At 39.4% G+C, this 21940-nt stretch overlaps 1 protein-coding gene across 2 annotated transcripts; it reads right to left on the bottom strand.

Annotated features, from left to right (window-relative positions):
• Nucleotides 1-5261: 5261 nt before the first annotated feature.
• LOC119731611 lies at nt 5262-9802 on the bottom strand. 2 transcript variants are annotated; one of them, XM_038204813.1, is made up of 4 exons: nt 9637-9802; nt 7936-8031; nt 6545-6778; nt 5262-5352 (listed from the first exon to the last, which is right to left on the bottom strand). In XM_038204813.1, the coding sequence occupies exons 2-4, from the start codon at nt 8009-8011 to the stop codon at nt 5312-5314; spliced, it is 351 nt and encodes a 116-aa protein (XP_038060741.1). In that variant the 5' UTR covers nt 8012-8031; nt 9637-9802; the 3' UTR covers nt 5262-5311. The 2 variants fall into 2 exon arrangements, with proteins under 2 accessions (XP_038060741.1, XP_038060740.1); XM_038204812.1 differs by having other exon boundaries at nt 6545-6799.
• Between the last annotated feature and the right edge of the window lie 12138 nt (nt 9803-21940).

The raw sequence follows: 21940 nt of genomic DNA on the forward strand, positions 1-21940 counted from the left end.
ACCAAGTCCTCATGGCGAGATGATTGCAAACTTCTGAACGTAACTTTTCCCTCGCGGTACTGAGCAAGTCCAATGCAGATCGAACTATGTACCTTCACATTATTAACATTCGACTTTGCATCTTGATGTTAATGTTGAACCGTGCTCCTTCGTGATGTGAACGATGTGTACTGAACAATTGGAAAAAGTGCAATATCCTCGCCAAACCGTACAGATAAATCAACCAAACAATTTGATAATATTCCAATATGACGGCTGTTTATTGTCACTTAAAGGGAATGTACATCATTGGCTTTTGCTGCAATTTTCAGAAAGGAACTATTCAAGGGGTTAGTATAATAGATCCAATATTGTTTAACCGACATGTTTGAAGTTTTGTCTTCGAAAATGCTTGAAAAACCAAAAAAAAAAAATGTTTAAGTAGTCTGGTTCCTCGACTCCACTAAAGATAAAATTGATCAATTTATAGATGTCAGAAAATTGTAAGGTAAGGGGAACCAGTCTAGCTGGCCTGCACCCGTTCATGAACATGTAACCAATAGCAAACAAAATTTGGACAGAAAAAATTGTTAATTCGGAGCAGTAGTTGAAAAGTAGTTAGGTTTTTCCAACGGTGGTCGGCCGACCACCGTTGGAAATGTACACAAAAATACATTTTTCTTGAAAATGACTTGACCCCTTGTGCCATAATTTCACAGGATGCTTTAGGCTGGCATTTACCAACATCCTAGTAAGGTGTTTCACAAAAACTTGGTAGTTTTATTTTTCGATGTTTGCAAATGTTGTATATTCCCTTTAACCTTTCATACTCGGGGTCTTACCACTAGCTTATTCAGGTATTGGTCTCACTTTATATCATTTATTTTGAGATATATGAGCTGTTTGGCTGAAAAAGAAGTGTTCATTACATTAGACTAATTAGTCACTGGTCAGGTTTGACCCAGAATCATAGGGCCTGACACATTTCCGGGTCAAATTGACCATTTTCAGTTGGACCCCAAAAACAATAATTTTGTCCCGGAAGTCGACAAATGCCATTTTGCAGAGCCTGGATTGTGGGTCAAATCTGACCCAGAGTTTTAGAGTGTTGCTGATAGCTTTACATAATTCCGCAGAAAGTTATGAATCAAATCAATATTTCGCTAAAGGAGCTTGTATTTTATTCGTCCCTGACATGTTCAGTTTAGATTAAACAAGCAAATTGTCATCTAGGTCACTGAACATTTTATGTTTGTCAAGTATTATGGGTATTTGCTCTATGGCGCGATTGTGCCGTTGAAAAAATGTGAAACAGATATGTCTCATTAACGAACGCCCTCTATAGTTCCGTGATTTTGTGTCAACGGTGAAGCATTGATAATCGAATCGTACGCTCGTACCCCCGCCCTGCAAATAGGACGCTGGGATACTCTGATGAATTCACGCTCTGATATTGGTTGGATTTTGCGTGACCAGTGACCTGCGCGTCATTAAGGTCATGAATCTGCAAGGTTTAAAACAGCCGTTAAGACTGATTCATTACTCTTTTATTTCAGTTAAGAGATGTTATTTTCTCGTTGAAAAGCGTAATAATGTTGGAAATGCTGTAAAAGTTATCTGTGTTGTAAATTTACGATTCCCGTCACTCGCTCAGGCTCCGTTTCGAATCACGAACGGTCGGATTGCATTATGCGACGCTCAAATTTTGTCCACATGGTCCGCAATGAAACAGGATTCACATCCGGTATGGAATATGCGCGATTCTATGGAAAGTTTTCGGATAGCATTTGCACATATTGTCTTACTGCGGTCTTCAACAGCTGCAGCCAGATGCTTTATACATAGGCCACGTCGTAGGCCACTTCCTTCTGTGAAGCTCATCAGAGTATCCCAGCGTCCTGTTTGAAGGGCGGGGGGGGGGGGGGGTACGAGCGAATGATAATCGTTGATGATGCCACTGGATGCTTCGTGTTACAGCTATCAATCTCACCAAAAGGCTCGACAGGTTATACTTAGCACCATTCTATATATTCAAGGTTGTGGGAGATTTCGGACCGTAGCATCAGTATGCGCAGGCGCCGTTGTAGGTTTAAAATGGAACTGTAGTAAAAGAAAATGTTTTGAAGCTTGATAGAAAGGACCAATAATCTGAGAGCAAATTGACCGTGAAATTGTGAATAAGTGAACAGTTGCAGTAAGGGCCAAGACATGCCCAAGACATGCCTACAGACACGTAGTGTTGTACTATGCATGGACGACACTCGGCGTCGAGCGCATCTTTAATACACTGTATGACACGACGGCACGACAGCTCCGTTGGATCTTATCGTCGCTTCGCGCTGCGCCGTCACTTTCTCTCTATTGGTTGTATTCACAGTCTGGCGTCGCGTCGTACCCGTCGTGCGTCGGTTAGTGGTTTGAATTGTGCGTCATGATAAGTAAAGGGCGCGAAAGGGCACAAACATGTAATTCTTGTGAGATTTAAAAGGTAAGTTGTTGCGGTAGCACCATGTGGTAAATCTCTCTTGTGAATATAAGTGGTTCTGAAAAGAACCGGAGGGTACTCAACGTTTCGGACAGTATACTCTGCCCGTCGTCAGGAGACTGAGGGATTCCAACGGTGAAGTGGGTTTATATGGTGCCTGGAACCGATGAAGCGTGATAGGGATGCAGACCCGGGATCCTGATGCAAGCGGTGAGGCTGCCCATGCAGGCCGAGGGGGATGCTGGAAGATCAATGAGGCGTGTGATTCTGATGGAAGGGAACAAAGGGGAAGGTTGCTGAGGGTATAGGGGACCCATAGGCTGGTGAAGTGAGTTGCCCTGGGGTATAGGAGACCCGTTGGACTGGGAGGTGAGGATGGGGCGCCAGATGTCGCTGATGGAGAAACCGATGTCAACGGTGTTGTGTTTAAAGATTTCGATGGCTTCTCTGTTGCGGCGGGGGTACCAGCGTTCGATGCTAGTGATGAGTTCTGCTTGGTTCCAGTTGATCTGATGGTCTTCTGACTGAGCCTGGGCCAGTAACGCACAATGAACCATTTGCCGTATCGTCGTATTCGGAAATACAACTACTCGTACTCGGAAGTACTCGTACTCGTACTCGGAGACCTGTAATTGTACTCAGAGATACAAGTAATACTCATGCTCGTACTCGGCAACCTCAGTACTCGGCAGTACTCGTACTCCGAAAAAAGTACTCGACTACAACACTGCTTATGCTCACTATTAAGTATATGCATGTTGATCCCTTATTTTTGCTATCGGTCCGGAATCGATGACATCCAATGTATTTTGGTAATCGAAAGAAATGATCGCACACCATGTATTACGTTTGTACTTGTAATTTGTTGGACGACGAAATGTATTGTTTAAGAAATCTAGTAATTTAAAATCCTTTGGTTAATTACCTGAAGTCCATTATGTCTTCAGGCTTATGGTATCCTGCTTCGGTTTAAGACAAAAGTTTCCCTGTAGCGGTCTAGCGCGGCGTCAATTCAAAGAAACTGAGGATTGTATGTCCAAAAATCTAATCTGAATGGGTGCGTCCGTCGGCAGCTGTTTTTCCTTCTTGTTTTACTTTTCCTCGGAAAATGCGATGAAACACAGTTATCAATCAGTTTGACAAAAATGCAGGTCAGCCCCCATCCATAATACTAAACCGCATTCTCCCTATCACATTTAAATGAATGTGAATGAAAACTCCTCCCCACTGCCCAGCATCTCGTGATACAATTTCTTGATTTATAGTTAAGATATCCGATTCCCAGTACATGACACAGGCCTCAGAACTAGAAGCGTAAATCCCGGGGGATGGGGTATATATCCCCTACGATCAGATCGTAAAGCAATAAATGATCAGTGGTGGACAGCTGAATTTTGTGATCTTTTTAATTAAAAAGACATAAATTGGGAATAGAGTACGCAAATTACGTGACATTTTCACACTAGTCAATAACATCAACCATGCCTATGTTATTTTTTATGAAATGCAGTGAGCCACTTTTTTTTTAATTAACTGGTTTTTTTTCTAATTCGATCACTTTCTTTTTGACTCACCCTGTACATGACCAATGACAAACCAAACATTTGGTTTTTGAATCAAAAGGGTTCAACTTCAGTCACTGAAATACAGATTTTTACAGTTATAGTGTTTAACATGGCCACGAACGAAAGAAAACAGGATATGTCACACGACACCTTTCTTTTATGTCAGGATTTATAATGAAATTTTGAAAAAGCTCAAAGCAAGATGCATGCATCAGTGGTCAATTAAATCATTGTCAAAAATAATGTGTGGCATTGTAATGCTTCCCGTAAAGTTGCTCAGTAAGTCGATATTTTTCTCTCGAATAACGAATGTTTAACCTGTGTGTTTTTCTAACAACAAAAATAAAAAACAATTTTTCTTTTTGGGGCATCGGCAAGAAATAAAAAAGCAGACTGGCTCCGGTCTGCACATAATCGACACTGAATGTGAGGCTGGCCGGAAACCAGCGAATCCCGCCAAAAACGAACTTAACAATGGCAATTTTTTTCGGTCCATGTCTCATTCAAAAGTGAATAACTTTTGTGTTGCTAGAAAAGTAGCAATATTGAAGGAACCTTCTTTGGGGATGAAAATCAAAAATAGCACGGGGAAAAGCACCTGTAAACACACAGAACACAGGTAGGCCTACCGAGTTAAACGTGTATGTTTTCAAATTACTATAAAAGTAGTCCAGTACTGAAATCATCAAGAGAAAATCCTTCCTGTCATTTTATATCAAGTTATTGTAAAGACAAAGGCAGTTTATCAGGAGTTTATAAATTTATAATTGTTTTAAAAAACTCATGGTTTACATTTTGAGAAAAATAGGGCATCCTGCTAATTACTTGAATGTTGGCTTTTCCGATTGTTTATAAAAACACCTTTTTTGGTCGTGGATTGGGTGCAGTGGCGTATCCAGCGGGGGCAGGGGGCCACTTTGCCCCCCCCCCCCCCGGCGTATTTTTTTTGACAGTTGTGTCAGCAATGATTTAACTAAATGTTTATAGAGTTCTTTTGACATCAATACCACTAAAGAAAACCCGCTCAAACAATGCGCCATGATTCTACCATATAATAATGTAGTATACATAATAATGGTAAGTTTTGAAGAGCGCCCCCATTTGGAAGACGGGTACCAGGCCCCCCCCCCCCCCCCCCCCTGCGCTTTTTGATTTTACGGAGGGCAAGTGTCCGGAGAAAAAAAACATGTCTACATTTCGGTGTGGATGTGCGGTTGCCCCCCCCCCCCCCCCCCCCCACATCAAAAGCTGGATACGCTGCTGATTGGGTGCGATGTCTTCTCTACTTGTGATCGCCACTTTCTTCTGCCGCGTTCTGCAGTTCTGTAGAGTTAAAGGAAAGCAAAAGCAAAAGGCATCGTTAAGTCATCATGCCCACCGTTACCAAATAGGAATAAACTCTTACAGCGGTATCAATCGCCGACTGCAAGAGCAGACCGACGTTGTTATAATAAGTAAGTAATTGCAACCTGAAGTTATTACGCGAGTATATAGGAGTGTTATCGTTAGTACTGGCGGCGCCCCATTGAGTTATACATGTATCGGCCCTATGCTGCTGCGGTAAAGCGAAATTCCTAATCACAAAAGATTATTCAATGGTTGTAATTTATTAACAAATTCCTTTTCAGGTGCGCGTGCGCAGGCGCCTCAGAAACTAGTTTATTCGCGTTAAGTATCGCGTTTTAGAGAATAAAACGAACGAATAGAATAATACTCCCATGCAGTATCCCTTCCGATGTTATTATACAAATAATGAATGTTGTGAGTGCAATGGAAAGAATAATTTCATGAGGTGACAGATGAAATGTTCCATTTCACTAGGCGAAGCCGAGTAGAATGGAACATTTCATCTGTCACTGAATGAAATTATTCTTTCTATTGCACGAACGTAAAACATTCATTATTTGTTTTATATAAAACCTGAATAAATCCTCGTTATCTGATTGGTTGACTTTTAATAGCGAATTTATTCAGGTTAAAAATTGTTTACAAGTTTGACAAGTTCAGAGTTATCATATTATGCAAACTGTTCAACAGGTTGAGAACTATAATATTCAATTTATCTCACCTTAAAACTTTTCCATAAGTTTAGAACTCAAACAGTTCAATAAGTTCAGAACTTTTATTGCCAATTTAAACACCACAGCGCCACCATCGGCAACATGTGCAGTGTCAGCCACGCGCACGCCGTGCATTGGTACGAATAATTCAAGACATGTGATCAACGATCCACCAATCAGATGACGGGGATTTATTCAGGTGTTGTATAAAAGCCAATAACGAACAAGTCAAAATTATTACATATCCCTCTGTAGCTTTTTCTGTAGAAACCATTTCCTATTCTACTACGCACTGGCTCATTTTACTTTGTGTTGAGAAGACTTGGGTGCTAAAATAGTTTAAATTTCGTACAGATTGTAGAGGGGCATTCACTTTACAATTAACGCTATGCAGATTTAGCAGTGTAATTTTGATTTCAATTTTTGTTAAATAAAGAAAGAACAGAGATACTCACTTGTGTATAAATCCATGCGCTCAATCTCTTTAAGAGCCTTCAGTAATTCCATTACGGGGTCACCATGGGCTTTGGTGTTGATATACGCAGTAAGCATGCTGATGATCTCCTCCTTTAGATTGTCTTTGTTGTCGTTCTTAAAGCATTGGAGTTCCCCTTCGCTGAACCCCAACTGCCGGCCTAGCGACTTCCCATCTTTACCCAATTCTTTGGCGATCTTCTCGAGGTTCCTGTCTTGCAAGCATTGCGGGATAACTGCAGATTTAATTGAAACAAAATAGACACGATCTCCCCTATTCCTGGGGGCGTAGTGAACAGACTAAAGTAATATAGGTTTTCCTGGCTATTTTAAAATATTTTTCATTCAAATTCCCCAACTCTAATATTGAATTTCGTCCACGAAAAATTTTAACACGCCTATTCAAAACCATGCAATTTAGTCGTTTACCTTCAAGTTTAAAGTTTGGTCACTCTCTTTAGTCACTGGGTCTAGACTATTCGTCATTGCAAATGAAATTCGTCTAAGCTGTTGCCGAATGGCAGCATTCAGAGACTAAATCGTCTTATATAAATCAATTAGACGAATTTGATTTCTGAATAAAAAGGTTTGGCGTAGACGAGACGAAAATGAATGTTCTGGGACGAAAACGCGTGCTCATTGTTTGAAGTGGCTTGAACTGAATTTGAAATTGTTTGACAAAAGACGAAATTAAACATTGGCAGTGAACTAAATCGATGTTGATGGACGAATTTGAATATTGAAAACTGTCAATTCAAATGATAAACGTTTTAAAATAGCTGGGAAAACCTATATAATATCGATCGTTATAATTCTGAACATATTAAGAGGCACAAGAAAAAAGTATAGCCTATATAAATTAAATCTAAACTTTGGTAATTAACGTGATATGAACAGCCAAAAATTGATTTAATGCGATCGCCTTTGGTTTAGAAAAGGGATATTATCGCGGATGACGGAACCCAAAACAAGTGTCAGTGCACAATAAGCTCTGGCGAAAAAAATGCGACGCCGGCGGCGCATATGAAACACCATACTTTGGGTCAATTTTTATTTTCCCCCATCTGGATACCGTCCAACCACTACAACAAATACCACGTGACTATAACATTACCGCACAAGCTTACTCCAGAGCTTACTATTGGAAACGAGGTTGGAAATAAAGTAAGCACTGGAGACGAGGTTGCATGTAGAAGCTCCTGCAAGAGCTTAAAACCATGCATGCGAGGGAAACAGCTACAGAATTGCATAAAGACACGCCAAACAACCCACTGACTGAAAGATTCAATAATCCTAAAATACTCTAAAACATGTTAGCGGCCCAAAATATTGCTTTTAGTCTTCAGTTTAAATTCCCAGGTTTTAGACTTACCTTTCTCATCCATACCACTCGAGGGCATCGATTGAGGACCGTGAAGTTGTCCTGGAGCTGTTGATTGTTCAGTCATAAGACTCTTGGTTTCTGCGACTGATAGAAAAAATGCAGAAATGGAAACCGTTAATTTGATTCCACCCTTGATAAACGATTGTCTTTAGTTCAGGAGGGGATACTTTTGCTGTAATATAAAACAAGTGCGAGTGCACAGTAAGCTCTGTCGAAATATGCGACGCCGATGGCACATATGGTCAATTTTGGGGACATTTCCTCCTGGATACCGTCTAACCATACACAAAGTACCACGTGACTATAACATTACTGAACATATTTTGCAATTTACAATTTTTTCATAAACATCTTTATTTTGTTGTAAAAATTTCAATTTGGTAGTTATATTTTGTGGGAAACTTATGAGGTTAATTTTGGTCAATTTTTGGGAGCAGACATATGCCCAAAAGAAAGGCGCATGCGCATCGATTGAAACAAAAACGTGTTCCGAAAACTGTCATCAAGAGTGTATTTTATGATCACAACAGGGCATTTCCTCATTAGCCAATTCTTAGTCAGAGCTCAAAAATGGGGTATAGCTAACCATGCTCCAATTAAAGTGGAACACATTTGCACCATTAAAATATAGATAGTCCTAGAAGCCACTATTCTCTGATCTCATTTCTTGTTGTTCTGAAAGCAATCGGAGTTAAAAAAATGTTACGAATAACCAGAGCTTTAACTGGATATTTTTGGGGGTGTCATAATGACCAATTTCAAATTATCGATGTTCAGAAGACTCGTTGGATGTACTGCTCGTGCCTTATATGTGATCATAATTAGATTAGTGACAGGTCACGTGTGAGGGTAAGTGTCTATGCAAAGTAAAATAGACCAAATTTCATAGGAGTCCAAATTTAATAGGACACCGCGTTGCGCATTGGAAACATTTAATACGCTGCTCGAGCGCGAGGTCACTCAGAGGTCAACTCGGTGTATCCATGGTTACCGTACAACGTACGCTGTACTGTATGTAGCACCCACGTCAACACAATGCTTCGCTAGTGTTGCAACTGTTGCTGTTGAATGGTGAACGTGTGATATGACAATCTTGTGCCAAAAACAATAATTACTCGTTTTAGGCTCTCCTTCATTGTGAAAATATATATAAATAGTAGGATGCAAATTGGCTGTTTTTTGATCGTGTGTTAATGCCCGTGAATCGTTTTCGAGAAGTGAGCCTCTGACCTGGGAGGATTGAGAAATACATTTTTATCTGGAACGGGCCTTATGCGTGGCAAAACTAGGAGGACAAAAAAACAGAATGGGCCTTATTCACGAGTCGGCCATTTTGAATTGAAAGTCAGATAAAATTTTAATTTTTGGAACTTGCGATGAGAAATGAAAACAAGTTAATTTATAATAAATTGAAGTCTGCTTCAATGAATAATTTAAAATATATAATTAAACATTCCCTAATGTTTAAAGCCATATTTTAAAAAAGTGACAGTAAAATAAGGCTGCATTGTGCCTGCATAAATAGTCTGGCGCCATTCCAGTACAATGTAATCAATTAATGAAATTCATTCAGGGAGCTCGACAAAAAATGGCCAACAATTTGCACAAATGCAAAACGTACGTAACAGTGCACATGTCATCTGACAATTCCTACCAAAGTACCTTTAAATTCAATGGATTTATACTTACTTTACGCTGGAATGAGGATGGAGGATGTTCGAAGAAAGTAGAAATTTTGAAGGCTCAAAAGAAGGACAAATCCTGCTAAATTTAGCAAGTTAAACGTGATGATCTAACTTCAGATTTGTGCGCTGAGCAACTCAAAAAGCATGCGTCCCGTTGCACTGTTGCGACTGCACGTAGACTTGAATTCAAGTCGGTAATTGTCTGGCTTTGGTTAGGGACTTAATGCAGCGCAATTTAATGGACGGTGGATCCAGCATTAACGGGAAAGGGGGCGCCATGGGGCGCCGAAAATGGAGGCCAACACAAACATACAAGCGGGGCATAGATTTACGCAATATGTATGTGAACATTTCTGTTTTTGTGATCAATAAACCAGTTGACAGCAAAAGAAACAAGAAAAAAAGAAAAGACACCCCCCCCCCCCCCGCCGCATCCACCATTGGTTCATGTACATTATTTTGGTTAAAATCGACTTGGATAATATATTGGGGGGAGTGGGCATTGCGGCCATTGGCGTACGCGCCGACAAAAACAGTTTTGGGGGATATTCCCCTGCCCCCCCCCCCCCCCCCCACCCCCACCCCCACCATCACCACAACTACCGTGATCAACACCCATGAACACAGAGCGCCACTGTAGAAGACGAGGGCGGTGTCAATGGACAAAACACGATTAGTACGTCGAGCGAATTGTCTTCAAATCCAATTTGCTACTATACCGAAATAGCGACGTCGGCTGGTGAGGAGACTAGCCACAAATACGGAAAGTCCCCCATAATTCCCAGTCAGCAATGGTGAATGTCTGTGCTTTTTTGTGATTCAGCCACCCGTGTCTATAAAGGGTCACCACAGACCTGCAATAGGACCACAATTGCCTACGCGCCGGGCTACATCACGATGTGTATGCTTTCAATTTCTTTGGTATTAAGAGTATTTTGTTGGCCATGAGTTGACGGTTTGTAAAAAATGGATGGGTGGATCGTATTTCTATGAAATTCGGTTGCAATTGGGCCCTAAAATTGCTCTATTTTGAAATGGAGCGCAGACATCATTAAATTCAAAATGGCGACGGGCCATCGGACTACTTTTAGGGGTGATCATTTTTCAATGGGAGTTTCTCAGAAAAGCAACTGGCTTACCACCTGAGAATTTAACAGAAAATGAAAGATGATGAACTAAGCTTTAAATTGAAGGCTGTCTCAAACACCTTGCAGAGTTGTGATTATTTTAAATAATTTTTTTGAAGTACGCATAATTATCACCGAGTTTATTCGGCAGTCGACCAAATATCCCAGTTTTTTAGTGCAAAGTGGTTTTAATGGTTTTAAGACCACAGAGCCCATCTTATTCCAAAATACTAAATGCCATCTCGGCATCGTTGGGGTAAGTTTTATTCAATGTGGTTGCCAAAATGTTCGCCTAGGCTATAATAACACGGAGGTGAACGCAGCGTTTTGAGGTCAAAACCATTGTTAATGGAGATCAATGATCTGATGAACATTGATCTCCATTATTTTGTGGAGATCAGTCGGTACTGGATCACTTGCATGTTCAAAAATGTTGCATAAATTATGCAAATTAGGTACGGAATAGTCTGGTACCTAGCCATCTATAGTGTGCGCAGTGTCCGGAACACAGGCGCAATATTGGTCGCGGCTTTAGACCCCCCCCCCCCCCAAAAAAAAAAAAAATAAGCCGGAGACTTTTACAAACTTATAATATGTCATTATCATTTGATATGAAGCGTAACAAATGTACATAATATTAATCAAATTAGGTTTTGTCCTTCACTGACGTTTAAAAATTCCATCTTATAGTACATAATATTTCTTTTTATAAGCCAAATGGAAAAGAGAGGATAATATTTTCGAGGAGTGGACTTAATTCACAATGAGCGTTAAGACACTGACGTTAATTGGAAATAAATCACCAACTGTCCGATATAAATACATTGCTTGCTATTGTGGTATCGAATCAGAATACATTAAAGCAGTTTCCCTCTAGCACAATCGAAAACGAGGTTGAAAGTAAGAAGTCCCTATAAAAACTAGGGAAACATCGTCTCTTTTATCAAAGTTTTTAAAGAATAATTATGATCATAATTACAGATTAAAAAGATGCAGTATAAATGTGCCCAGATATATCGATAAAATGCCTTATTTAAAACAGTTTCGAATTAGAAGTAAGCAAAATTTGCAATTGAATACCAAAAATACTTAACTTTCACCTGTCCTGGTATTCACCAATTCCAACATTTTCAATTAGGCCAACTTTTTTTCGAAAATTAAAAATTAAATATATACATTTTGCCGTAATATAAAGTCCTCCAAATTTAAAAACGAATTGTATCCTCCAGTCGAAAATCACCCCTGCATCTAAACTACTTTTGCATTACTACAAATCGCTTAAGTGCGTAAAATTAGTGGCTATGATTCTGTATAGTCGATGAATTAAAGGCATATATAGGATCATTGAAACATGCTGCGAAATGGCCCCGTCTAGCTTGCTGTATTTTCGAAGAAATCAAGAAAAGTGATTTCCATCGATATTCAACTGACTGACTTTATAACCTGGAGAGTGGTATTGACGAAATGGTGTTTCGGAGCTTCATGATAATAATGTCGTGCATGGTTTGCCACTATTTTCTCAATGATATGTAATATTCACTGACTGAGATGAAACTTCAGGCTAGGTTTTGAACATATGATCCTTTGGACTTGGACTTGGAGTGGGGTTATTTCTGAAAACGAACAAATACATGACCTGCAGTGATCCTACAGGGTGAGTCAAAAAAGCGGAACCCAAACCCCAAAATTAAATTTCATATTTAAAAAAATGTTTAGCACCAAAAATAATGACTGGAAAGCCAATTTCACATTAAAGCTACTTTTAAAAGAAAAAATTACTGAAATTGCTCAATCCCCTCAAAGAATATCACCATTTAAACACAATTACCCTCAAACCTGTCTCGTCCAAAAATGCGACTTCAAGAATCGTCGCCATAATTGTCTTCAAACACATCAGCGATAAAATCTCAGTTTAAATGTTAAAAATACTTAACGAAGTCCTTTTGAAGGCCTGTCTTTTAAAAAGTACATTTTATAAATCATATTGGTTGCCTAAACAGGGTTGTTAATAACGATATTGTGTACTACAGTTGGTGACAGTTGTTGAAACAAGTATTCTGTGTCATTTTGTTTTGTTCCAAACAGTCAAAACACACAAACAATTGGGGGGGGGGGTTAGGGTCATTGCGATTAAATGGTGATATTCTTTGAATGGATTGAGCAATTTCAATATTTGTTTCATCTAAAAGTAGCTTATGAAATTGGCTTTCCAGTCATTATTATTTTGGAGCTACATTTTTTTTAACATATGAAATATATTTTGGGGGGTTTGGGTTCCGCTTATTTTGACTCACCCTGTATTATGCCTTTAAAGAGCTGCATCCGACATTATATACATGTAGAAGATGGTGTAGACAATATGTAACTCAAGCCTCCGTTTCGCATGGCCGGTAAGGCTCTTCTCAACGTTGGGTGATGGATTGAGGGCGCTATAAGTTTTACCGCAGATCCCCGTCGGCCTCTGCTGCTTCCTCTAGTGCTATATAAAAAGCATAATTGTTGGAAGAAAAGATAACTTATTCCAAATGAAAAAGAGTACACGCGATGAAAAGGTGGAAAATAACATTTTGAATAGATTAAAACTTATATTTACGTTTAATTTTATTCAGTTAAACAGGGTCAGTCCAAAAAAAGCGGAACCCAAAATCATAATAAAACCCAAACAAAATAATGACTGGAAAGCCAATTTCATAAGCTATCTTTAGATGAAAAAATACTGAAATTGCTGAATCCGTTCGAAGAATATCACCATTTAAACGCAATGACCCTATTAAAAACTTGTTTCGTCCAAAAAAAGTAGTTTATTGTGTATTCTGACTGTTTGGGAACAACGGCACAGAATACTTGTTTCAACAACTGTCAACAACTGTAGTGCACAATATCTTTATTAACGACCCAGGTTAGGCAAACAATATGATTCATAAACCCCACTTGTTTTTTTTTAAGAGGGGCCTTCAAAAAGACTTTGTTGAATATTTTGAACTTTTAAACTGAGGTTTATCACTGGTGATGTTGGAAGACAATTATTGTGACGACGAGGCTTGACGGTCTTAGGGCCGACATGTTCCTACTGCAAAAAGATGACGGTAGAAGAATTTCAGATTCATAACTGTAACTGCAGTGCAGCATATTAGAGTTCCTAGCTCTGATTGACTGAATACAATTAACTTGAATTCAGTTATCAATTTCCATCCTAACTCAATGCACATAACATTTGCTTTCCTTTTTAGAAATAATAGGGGGAAACACAAGACGTAGATGCTCACCAACTACCAAATCCGATCGACCAATGTCTTTAAGTGCCTGCAGAAACGTGCCAACCAGATCTGTATCTTTAGCGTGGTCCCTGATGTATCTGTCAAGCATATCCCAATTCGCACCCTCCTTGTCTCTCACATGATCGCTCTCGATAATGTTAAGCTCTGGTGTATCGAAACCCAACTGAATTCCAAATTCTGTGCCCTTGGTGCCCAAATCTTTGGCCAGCTTGCGTAACTTGCTGCCTTTCAGGCAGTTTGGGATGACTGCAAAAGAGGGTTCACAGAAAAACAAAATGGCTAATTTCTGGAAGGAAAATAAGTTTCAAGTAGAAAGAATGCGAGTAATACCATGTGGAAAGTGATCTCTTTTTAGAAGAAGTGTGGTTCTGAAAAGAACAAGTGGTTGAGTGTAGAACTCGACGTTTCGGACAGGGTGCTCTGTCCGTCCTCAGGAAAATGAGCCTGCGGACGGACAGAGCACACTGTCCGAAACGTCGAGTTGTGCACTCCAACCAACCGGTTCTTTTCAGAACCACACTTCTCTCAAGAAGAGATTACTTTCCACATGGTGTTCTCGCAATCTTTCTACTTTATGTCATCCACCATGCAATGCTTTAAGTCATATATATGATTTTGACCTGAAATTCGCAAAATGTACAACCTCCTGCTTCCCCCTTTGTGGATCCAGGCGAGGGGGAATTACCCTATTTTTTACTAACAAATGTTTTCCTTGAAAGCCGGTGGATGTGGGTGAAGTGTCCTTGATACGCTTGCAGATTATGCACAAGAAAGACTGCATCTTGACCTCCAGATCATCTGACCATTCAGCAGGCGCCTTCTATCTGGTCTTCGGATCGGTCCCCGATGTTTTATGAGAAAAAGCTGGCAGCAATATTGGCTGAATTTCTGTTCTAAATGATGTCACAACTTCTAAAAGCTGCTCAGATTGGCTTGCGCACGGTATTAATGTGCATGCTCGGATACTGACGTTTGTAGTGCGGTTCTGCACACGTGATCGTCTGATCCTCAAACTGTGGGTGAAGTGGAGGCGCCTCCAGAAAATGGAACAAGTTGAACTGCATCCTATGGGTTTCAACTTAAAAAAACAAAAACGAACGGTACCTACCTTGAGAATTGCTTCGAGCCGCACCTTGCGACTGGCCTGCTTCGGGTTTTATAGTGTCTTGGATCTGCTTTCCGTCTATAAAGATTGCATGGATATAACAAACAAAACTTCAGCATGTGTCATATTATTACACGCTTGTCAAGAATATCAAACGAGAGAAAAGTAGATGTGGACTCTCACTCCTACACATCGCCCTACAGACGAATTTCAAACTAGCACTGAAACCGAGGCCCCCATTGCTCTCTTCTGTTGAGAGGGCGGCTTTTTTTTAAGGCCCACAAAGCCTCGGTTTCAATACTTATTTGAAATTCGTCTATACTATTCACTAACGCTGTGGGAATCCAATATACAGGGTGAGTCAAAAAGAACGTGATCTGTATTATTAATTTTTTTCTTTTCAAAAGCAATCAGATTTGATACACCGATGAAGCATGTCTTGAAAGAGCATGTTCTTTCACTCATAAAAAAAACCCAAAAATATAGAAATTGATCGATGAAATCAGAAGACGTTATGCAATAAAAATGTAATAAAATTACTTTGAACTGTAACTTTTCAATGAGTGGAGAACTGTTCTCATACCGTTTTTAACAGTAAGACAGTGTCTTGAGCAATAATGTATTTTGAATTCCCAGGCATATAGTCGTTTGACTTTTCATTGTACTTCCGGTGTTACCGGAAGTGCAATGAAAATTGACTATAACTTGAATATGGAACCTTTTTTACTTTTAGGCGAAGTGAGGATATTTTATATAAATTAGGCAAGGAATCAGAGAGGAATGGGAAAAAAATGGGATGATGACGTCACTACTTGAAAGGACACCCTCTAGCAGTACGTCAAAGACAGATGAAATTTGAATGTAAACACCATTTGTCACAATTTTACCAAATTACCCCTATAGTCAGGTGGCTTAGACCCAATTTTTGACAAGATCGTGACCAACTGGTCCAAAGCACCAAACTTGGCAAATATGTTGTTATAGTCTTAGAGAAGATATTTTGAAGGGGTGACACCTGAAATTGTTTTGTGAAGGGTGCCTAATTTGCATAAATCGTTAATCCCTAATGTGTAATACATTATGAAGTTGGTCCACCCTCATCTGTGCAAGTTGGCACATACAGATATTTTTTTTCACTTGGTTTCCTGGTATGTGTTGACATAATTCAATGATGATGATGCCACTTTAAGGTTGAGGGGAGGCATGTGACATGTATCGATAATACTTCAAACGTCAAACACATCCAAATTTATTTCCGTTTATTTTACCCATGCACTTGGCCCTTTCTACAGTTTTGTTTTCTCATACAAAGCCAGCCGCAAAGAAGTCAGTAATGACACGAACAGAATTAAAGGGGAAACATCAAACACATCAAAACTTATTTCCGTTTATTTTACCCACATTTGGTCCTCAATGTCTTTTTTCCCCTCATAATTATCCGTGATGAAGTACCGTACATCGAAATGTCTCGTATATTACCACTTATTCCCAAAGTAAATACCGATTAATTATCGACAAGCTTACTAAGTCTTGGATTATAGACTAGTACCGTACACCCCGTGAAATTTATTGTAGGTGAATCCTAACGATCAGTTAATATTAACTGAATTTTGAGGGAAAAAAGAGTGCTATTGACGAAATCGTGTGTCGCGATTATGTGTAGGCCTATTGTTTTTGTTTTCTCGAAAAGTGTACTATCCACTGAGCTGAAACTTCAACAGAATTTGAGTGGTGTTACCCGTTTTATTATTGGAAACAACCAAGATGCATGAAAAGCAAATGATCCTATTGGCTTTTAAGTCCATGCACACCCTGCCTATGGGGAAGAAAGATTCGAGCGTAGAAACCAGAGTCCGAACAAGCAACATTGCTGGGGAGGGTGGGCGGGGCAAAAAAACAGGCGACCTTTTATGCACAAACTCGAGAGAATAACTCAAATCTCCTTTACCTTACCGCTTCTGCTTCACCTCACGGTTCATCCCTGCCACAGCCGGTGCAGCATGAATTTAGGTTTTATGAAATACGGACTCATTGGTGATATTGCACATGCATAGATTATTAGGAGGGGGACCGGTCACGTGAGAGGGTTTAACCAATAAAAGGGAAAAAGAGTCCGATTTCCATACGAGTCCGATTTTCATATGACACCAGAATAAACTTCTGATGTATACTCTTCCGCCCTCTACGTCGCTAGCGGTGCAAATAGGTTGAAAATACCAAAAGCGAGTATGTAGGCCTACATCATCATCTAGCGGTCGCAACCGGGATCTCGTTCACAACGCCTCGCCATACTTTGCTTTATTTATTCGCATGCATGCACGTGTGCTGCAGGAGTCTGCGTATGATAAAACCGAAATTCAAGGGACTAACGACCCACACCAGTTGAAACGATATTTGCGCAGTGATCGTGGGGTACCGTGCGTTGTCGGTTTGTGCTGCCGCGGTTTGCGTCGGTTAATGAGAAGCGGTCACAATCGGTTAATATAATTATGTAACGTTGTAATGGCATATAGTTGTCTCTAGGCTCGGTACTTCCCTGGCACCGCATTTACATTGCTAGCACATGTACCCGGTTCAAAATAACCTGGGACCATTTTTTGTTATTATCAATTGATAAACAATATCAAAACTTTACAAATTTAGTAAATTATTATTAGCTTTATGCCATTTATGATTAAAATCATTTACGCCCGGTATACTAATACTACGTGAGTATAAACGCAAATATATTTTACGATTTATGAATGTATGTATTGCCTTTCACCTCGCTTTCTTCTTGGAGAACCGAGACAATACTGTCACCAAAGTATGCACAGTTTCTATTTGCGAATAATGTGCGCTTCCATGTACTATTCATCGGGTGATGATTGCCCTATCCGAGGACCGGATTCTCTTCTTAACTTACAAAATTATATTCAAATATTGGACCGAGCGAGCACAGATTATACACCGTCTGGGACTCTCCAAAGCTAAGCATGTGTCAAAGTGTGCGTCTGTGATTTTCGACTTTCCTGCCTATTCTTTTCCCCTCATGATAGTCAGGTGGCTTAGACCCAATTTTTGATAAGATCGTGACCAACTGGTCCAAAGCACCAAACTTGGCAGATATGTTGTTATAGCCTTAGACAAGATATTTAGAAGGGGTGACCCTGAAATTCTTTTGGGAAGAGTGCCTAATTTGCATAAATCATTAATCCCTACCTTGTAATACATTTATTCCCATATTTGAGTACATGTTTATTTATTTTATTTTTTTTGGAAAGTATATTTTGGGGATTCCACTTACACATTCTTACGTCAATAACATGTTCTAAAACATTTAAGACTGACTGGATAATTATGAGACGATTCAAAATGGCTACTATTATACTCTAAAGTTGCGCTCATTAACCTTGTCTCCAGATATCATCAAGTAGTCTTGCCAAATAGTATTGATGAGCTTCAAATTCATCAAGTTACTTACTGGCACAGTTACTCGATTAAGACTTCATTGAAAATCATGTGGACAATGATAACATTGTGATATTTAGCCCAGAACACAAAAACGGGGAGCTTGATCAAGTCCCCCACGTCAGGCTTCACGTAATTTATAGCCCAATTTACGGACATACACCTCATTTTCCCCCTTTTTGTTTTTGTGGGCTAAATACCACAATGTTATCATTGTCCACATGATTTTCCATGAAGTCTTAATCGAGTAACTGTGCCAGTAAGTAACTTTGTGAATTTGAAGTTCATCAATACTGAGGTTTGGCAATACTACTTGATGATATCCGAGGGAAAAGGAAATGCGTGCAACTTTAGGGTATACGCCATTTTGGATCTTTATTATGTCCTCATAATCTTCAAGTCTCCGATATTCTTTAGAAAATGTTATTTAAGTAAGGATATGTAAAAGTAAAATCCCCAAAATATAGGCCTACTTTTCAAAAATAAAAAAATCTACCGAAATATGGGAATAAAATATATTACACGACAGGGATTAACGCTTTATGCAAATTAGGCACTGTTCCCAAAAGAATTCCAGGTGTCACCCCTTCTAAATATCTTCTCTGGGGCTATAAGAATCTATCTGCCAAGTTTGGTGCTTTGGACCAGTCGGTCACGATTCCAACCGTATGCAACCTGACTACTAGATATTCTTTGTACAATCTCAAAGGACTTTGAGGTTTCAGAATCATGACGTCATCGGAAGGGAAGTTGTTGTAGAGAGAATTTGAAATGATCCGTTTTCTTTCCTTTAAATTGAAATCGGAACCGGAAGTTGGGTGTTATTAATACATAAACTTATATATTCATTATAATTTCCATATTAGTTTCACTGTGATGAACGTTTATCCTATCTGAACTAAATCAATATTGAAATTTGACTTTTACACTGATGATGTCATCTGTGTAAATAAAATGTATACTGAAATTTATAAAACCCGAAAGGATGCTTTTTTTGGTCAAGTTAAAACAATGGGTCCAATGGAATCGAATGAATATTCATAAAAACATTTACAACTTAACTGACCAACACAATAGTTCTAAATCAAACAATGTAGGCCTATAGCTCTAGCTATAAATGCAGTATTATTTGCTTGATACAGAAAATGGCAAATATAAAAAGGCTAAGGACAAAGTCATCTTTATGATCGGTAGATGGCAAGTTCAGGGCGAGTTGACGATATTTTATCAATCTAGGTTTTATGAGGAAAAAGTTGGAGAGAGTATGAATAGCTTTGTTTTCATAAAAACGAAAATATACTGGAATAGGCGGAAAGCATAACCTGGTTTAAATGAAAGAGGGTCCCGTCCGTAGCTTGGAGATACCGCAGTAATAGGTCGAGTACAGAATGCAAGCAACGTCAATGAAACTTTAAAACGGCAAAAAAGCCAAAAACTTCCAGGGAAAGGTATGCACAATTGCCCCTATTAAAAGATCGACTGAAAAAGTGCCTACAATTCCTGGCAAGCATAAACAACTTGGCCACCGTTGTCATGGCCAAGGTTCATCGCTTCTTGGGTCAAGCATCCATGGCGTATATCACTGGCGCCATGCACAATGTATTGCGCAAGTTAATAGTTTCATGTCATGATTTCAGAAAGTTTTAGAGAAATATCGAATCGGCACTGCCTGATGATTTAGAAAATACATCCACTGTATTTTACAGTGTTTGTGCATGTGTCATCAAAGTTAGGTGTTTCAAGCACAAAACATTATTATTTCCATATTCCCAAGCGATGTCAATTTTGATATTTAGTACGAAGAACAACGGTAAAATGATCAGTGCTTGCATGGTGGACAGCTGAATTTTGTAATCCCTTTATCAAATCGACATAACCTGCGAATAGAGCTTGCAAATTACGTGAAATGTTCACAGTTACTAGTCAATACATGTACTTTATCCCTCTGGTATTTTTATGAAGTGGGGCAAGCCAAATATATTTGTTAGTATTTGTTTTCTAATTCTGTCACTTTCTTTTGCACTTACGCAGAACATGTAATTTGGGATGTTATGTTTGACTCGGTGTCACTGTTTGCACCCAAAAGGAACTGATAGGTTGAGCATGATAATTCGAGTCACTCTTCGTATGTGAACTTCAATCTCATGCAATTGTAAGTACAGACATTTGGCCCGATATCGGTTGCACTTCATAACTCTACCGTATAGGCTGTACACTGATCGCGTCATGAGCCATGGGGAGGTTTTGTTACATGTTTGTTTGATTTGTATTTTGAGTTGTCATTTTATGTGACAGTACTTAGCCAATAAAGGTACACATAAATCTACACTGTAGTTCACTTAGGCATATCTAAACATTGATGAATATTCCACAAGAATTTGAACATTTACTTGGTATGTATTTAACAACGCTTACCTGCCATGGTTGATCTCGATAAATGAAGTTCAATGGCGTATCGACAATCAATCGTGGCATACTATTTATACACCAGGGACTTTCCGCACAGGTTAAACATTAACCATGCATAATGATAATAAACATGACGCAGGGGCGTAGCAAGGTCATTTTTATTTGGGGGGGGGGTAACAATTCCTTGAAAAGGGCACTTGCACATCCGTGGTGAAATGTAGACACTTGTTTTCCTCTGGACACTTTGCCTCCGTAAAATCAAAAAGTGTGTGTGTGGGGGGGGGGGGGGGGGGGCTGGTACCAACTGTCAATGGGGGCACTGTTCAAAACCGATGCACACTAACGGACAATATATGGTGCTTTTCAGGGCGATACATGCGTGAAATTAACCAAAAAAAGCACCCGTAACGGCCGATGACAAAAAAGGACACCACTTCTTTTGAAAAGTGCACTTATTAAGAAAAAAGGGCACTTCTTAAAAAAAAAAAAGTGGCACTCTTTGCAAATTGTTGCGGGGGGGGGGAGTTGTGAGTATTTTTTGGAATTTTTGGAATTATCACTGAGGTCTCTGGACCACATGTGGATTGGGTTTTCAGTCCCTACCTGATTCCGTGGGTGTTCTATGGTGGCCCTGAAGGGACATAACATGTTAATTATTTTTGCGACGTCGTGAATTTATTCACGACTAGTGAATATTTTCGCGACGTGGTGAATATTTTTGCGACTATAGTCGTGAATTTATTTACCACTAGGGCAAGGGAACCAGACTAAGCATGTATAAACTATAGCTAGCTAGCTAGCTAGTCTGAATCTATTACTACATGTATTATTAGTTTTACATGTCTTAGTCCTTCATCACCTGAAGTGCTGCGCTTATCATCGGAAAAAAGCGCCCTCTATCGCCGGTTTTAATACACCCCAAGCAACTGAAAAAAAGTA

This window comes from Patiria miniata, unplaced genomic scaffold (genome assembly GCF_015706575.1).
Source record: "Patiria miniata isolate m_02_andy unplaced genomic scaffold, ASM1570657v1 HiC_scaffold_24, whole genome shotgun sequence".
Lineage (NCBI taxonomy): Eukaryota > Metazoa > Echinodermata > Asteroidea > Valvatida > Asterinidae > Patiria > Patiria miniata.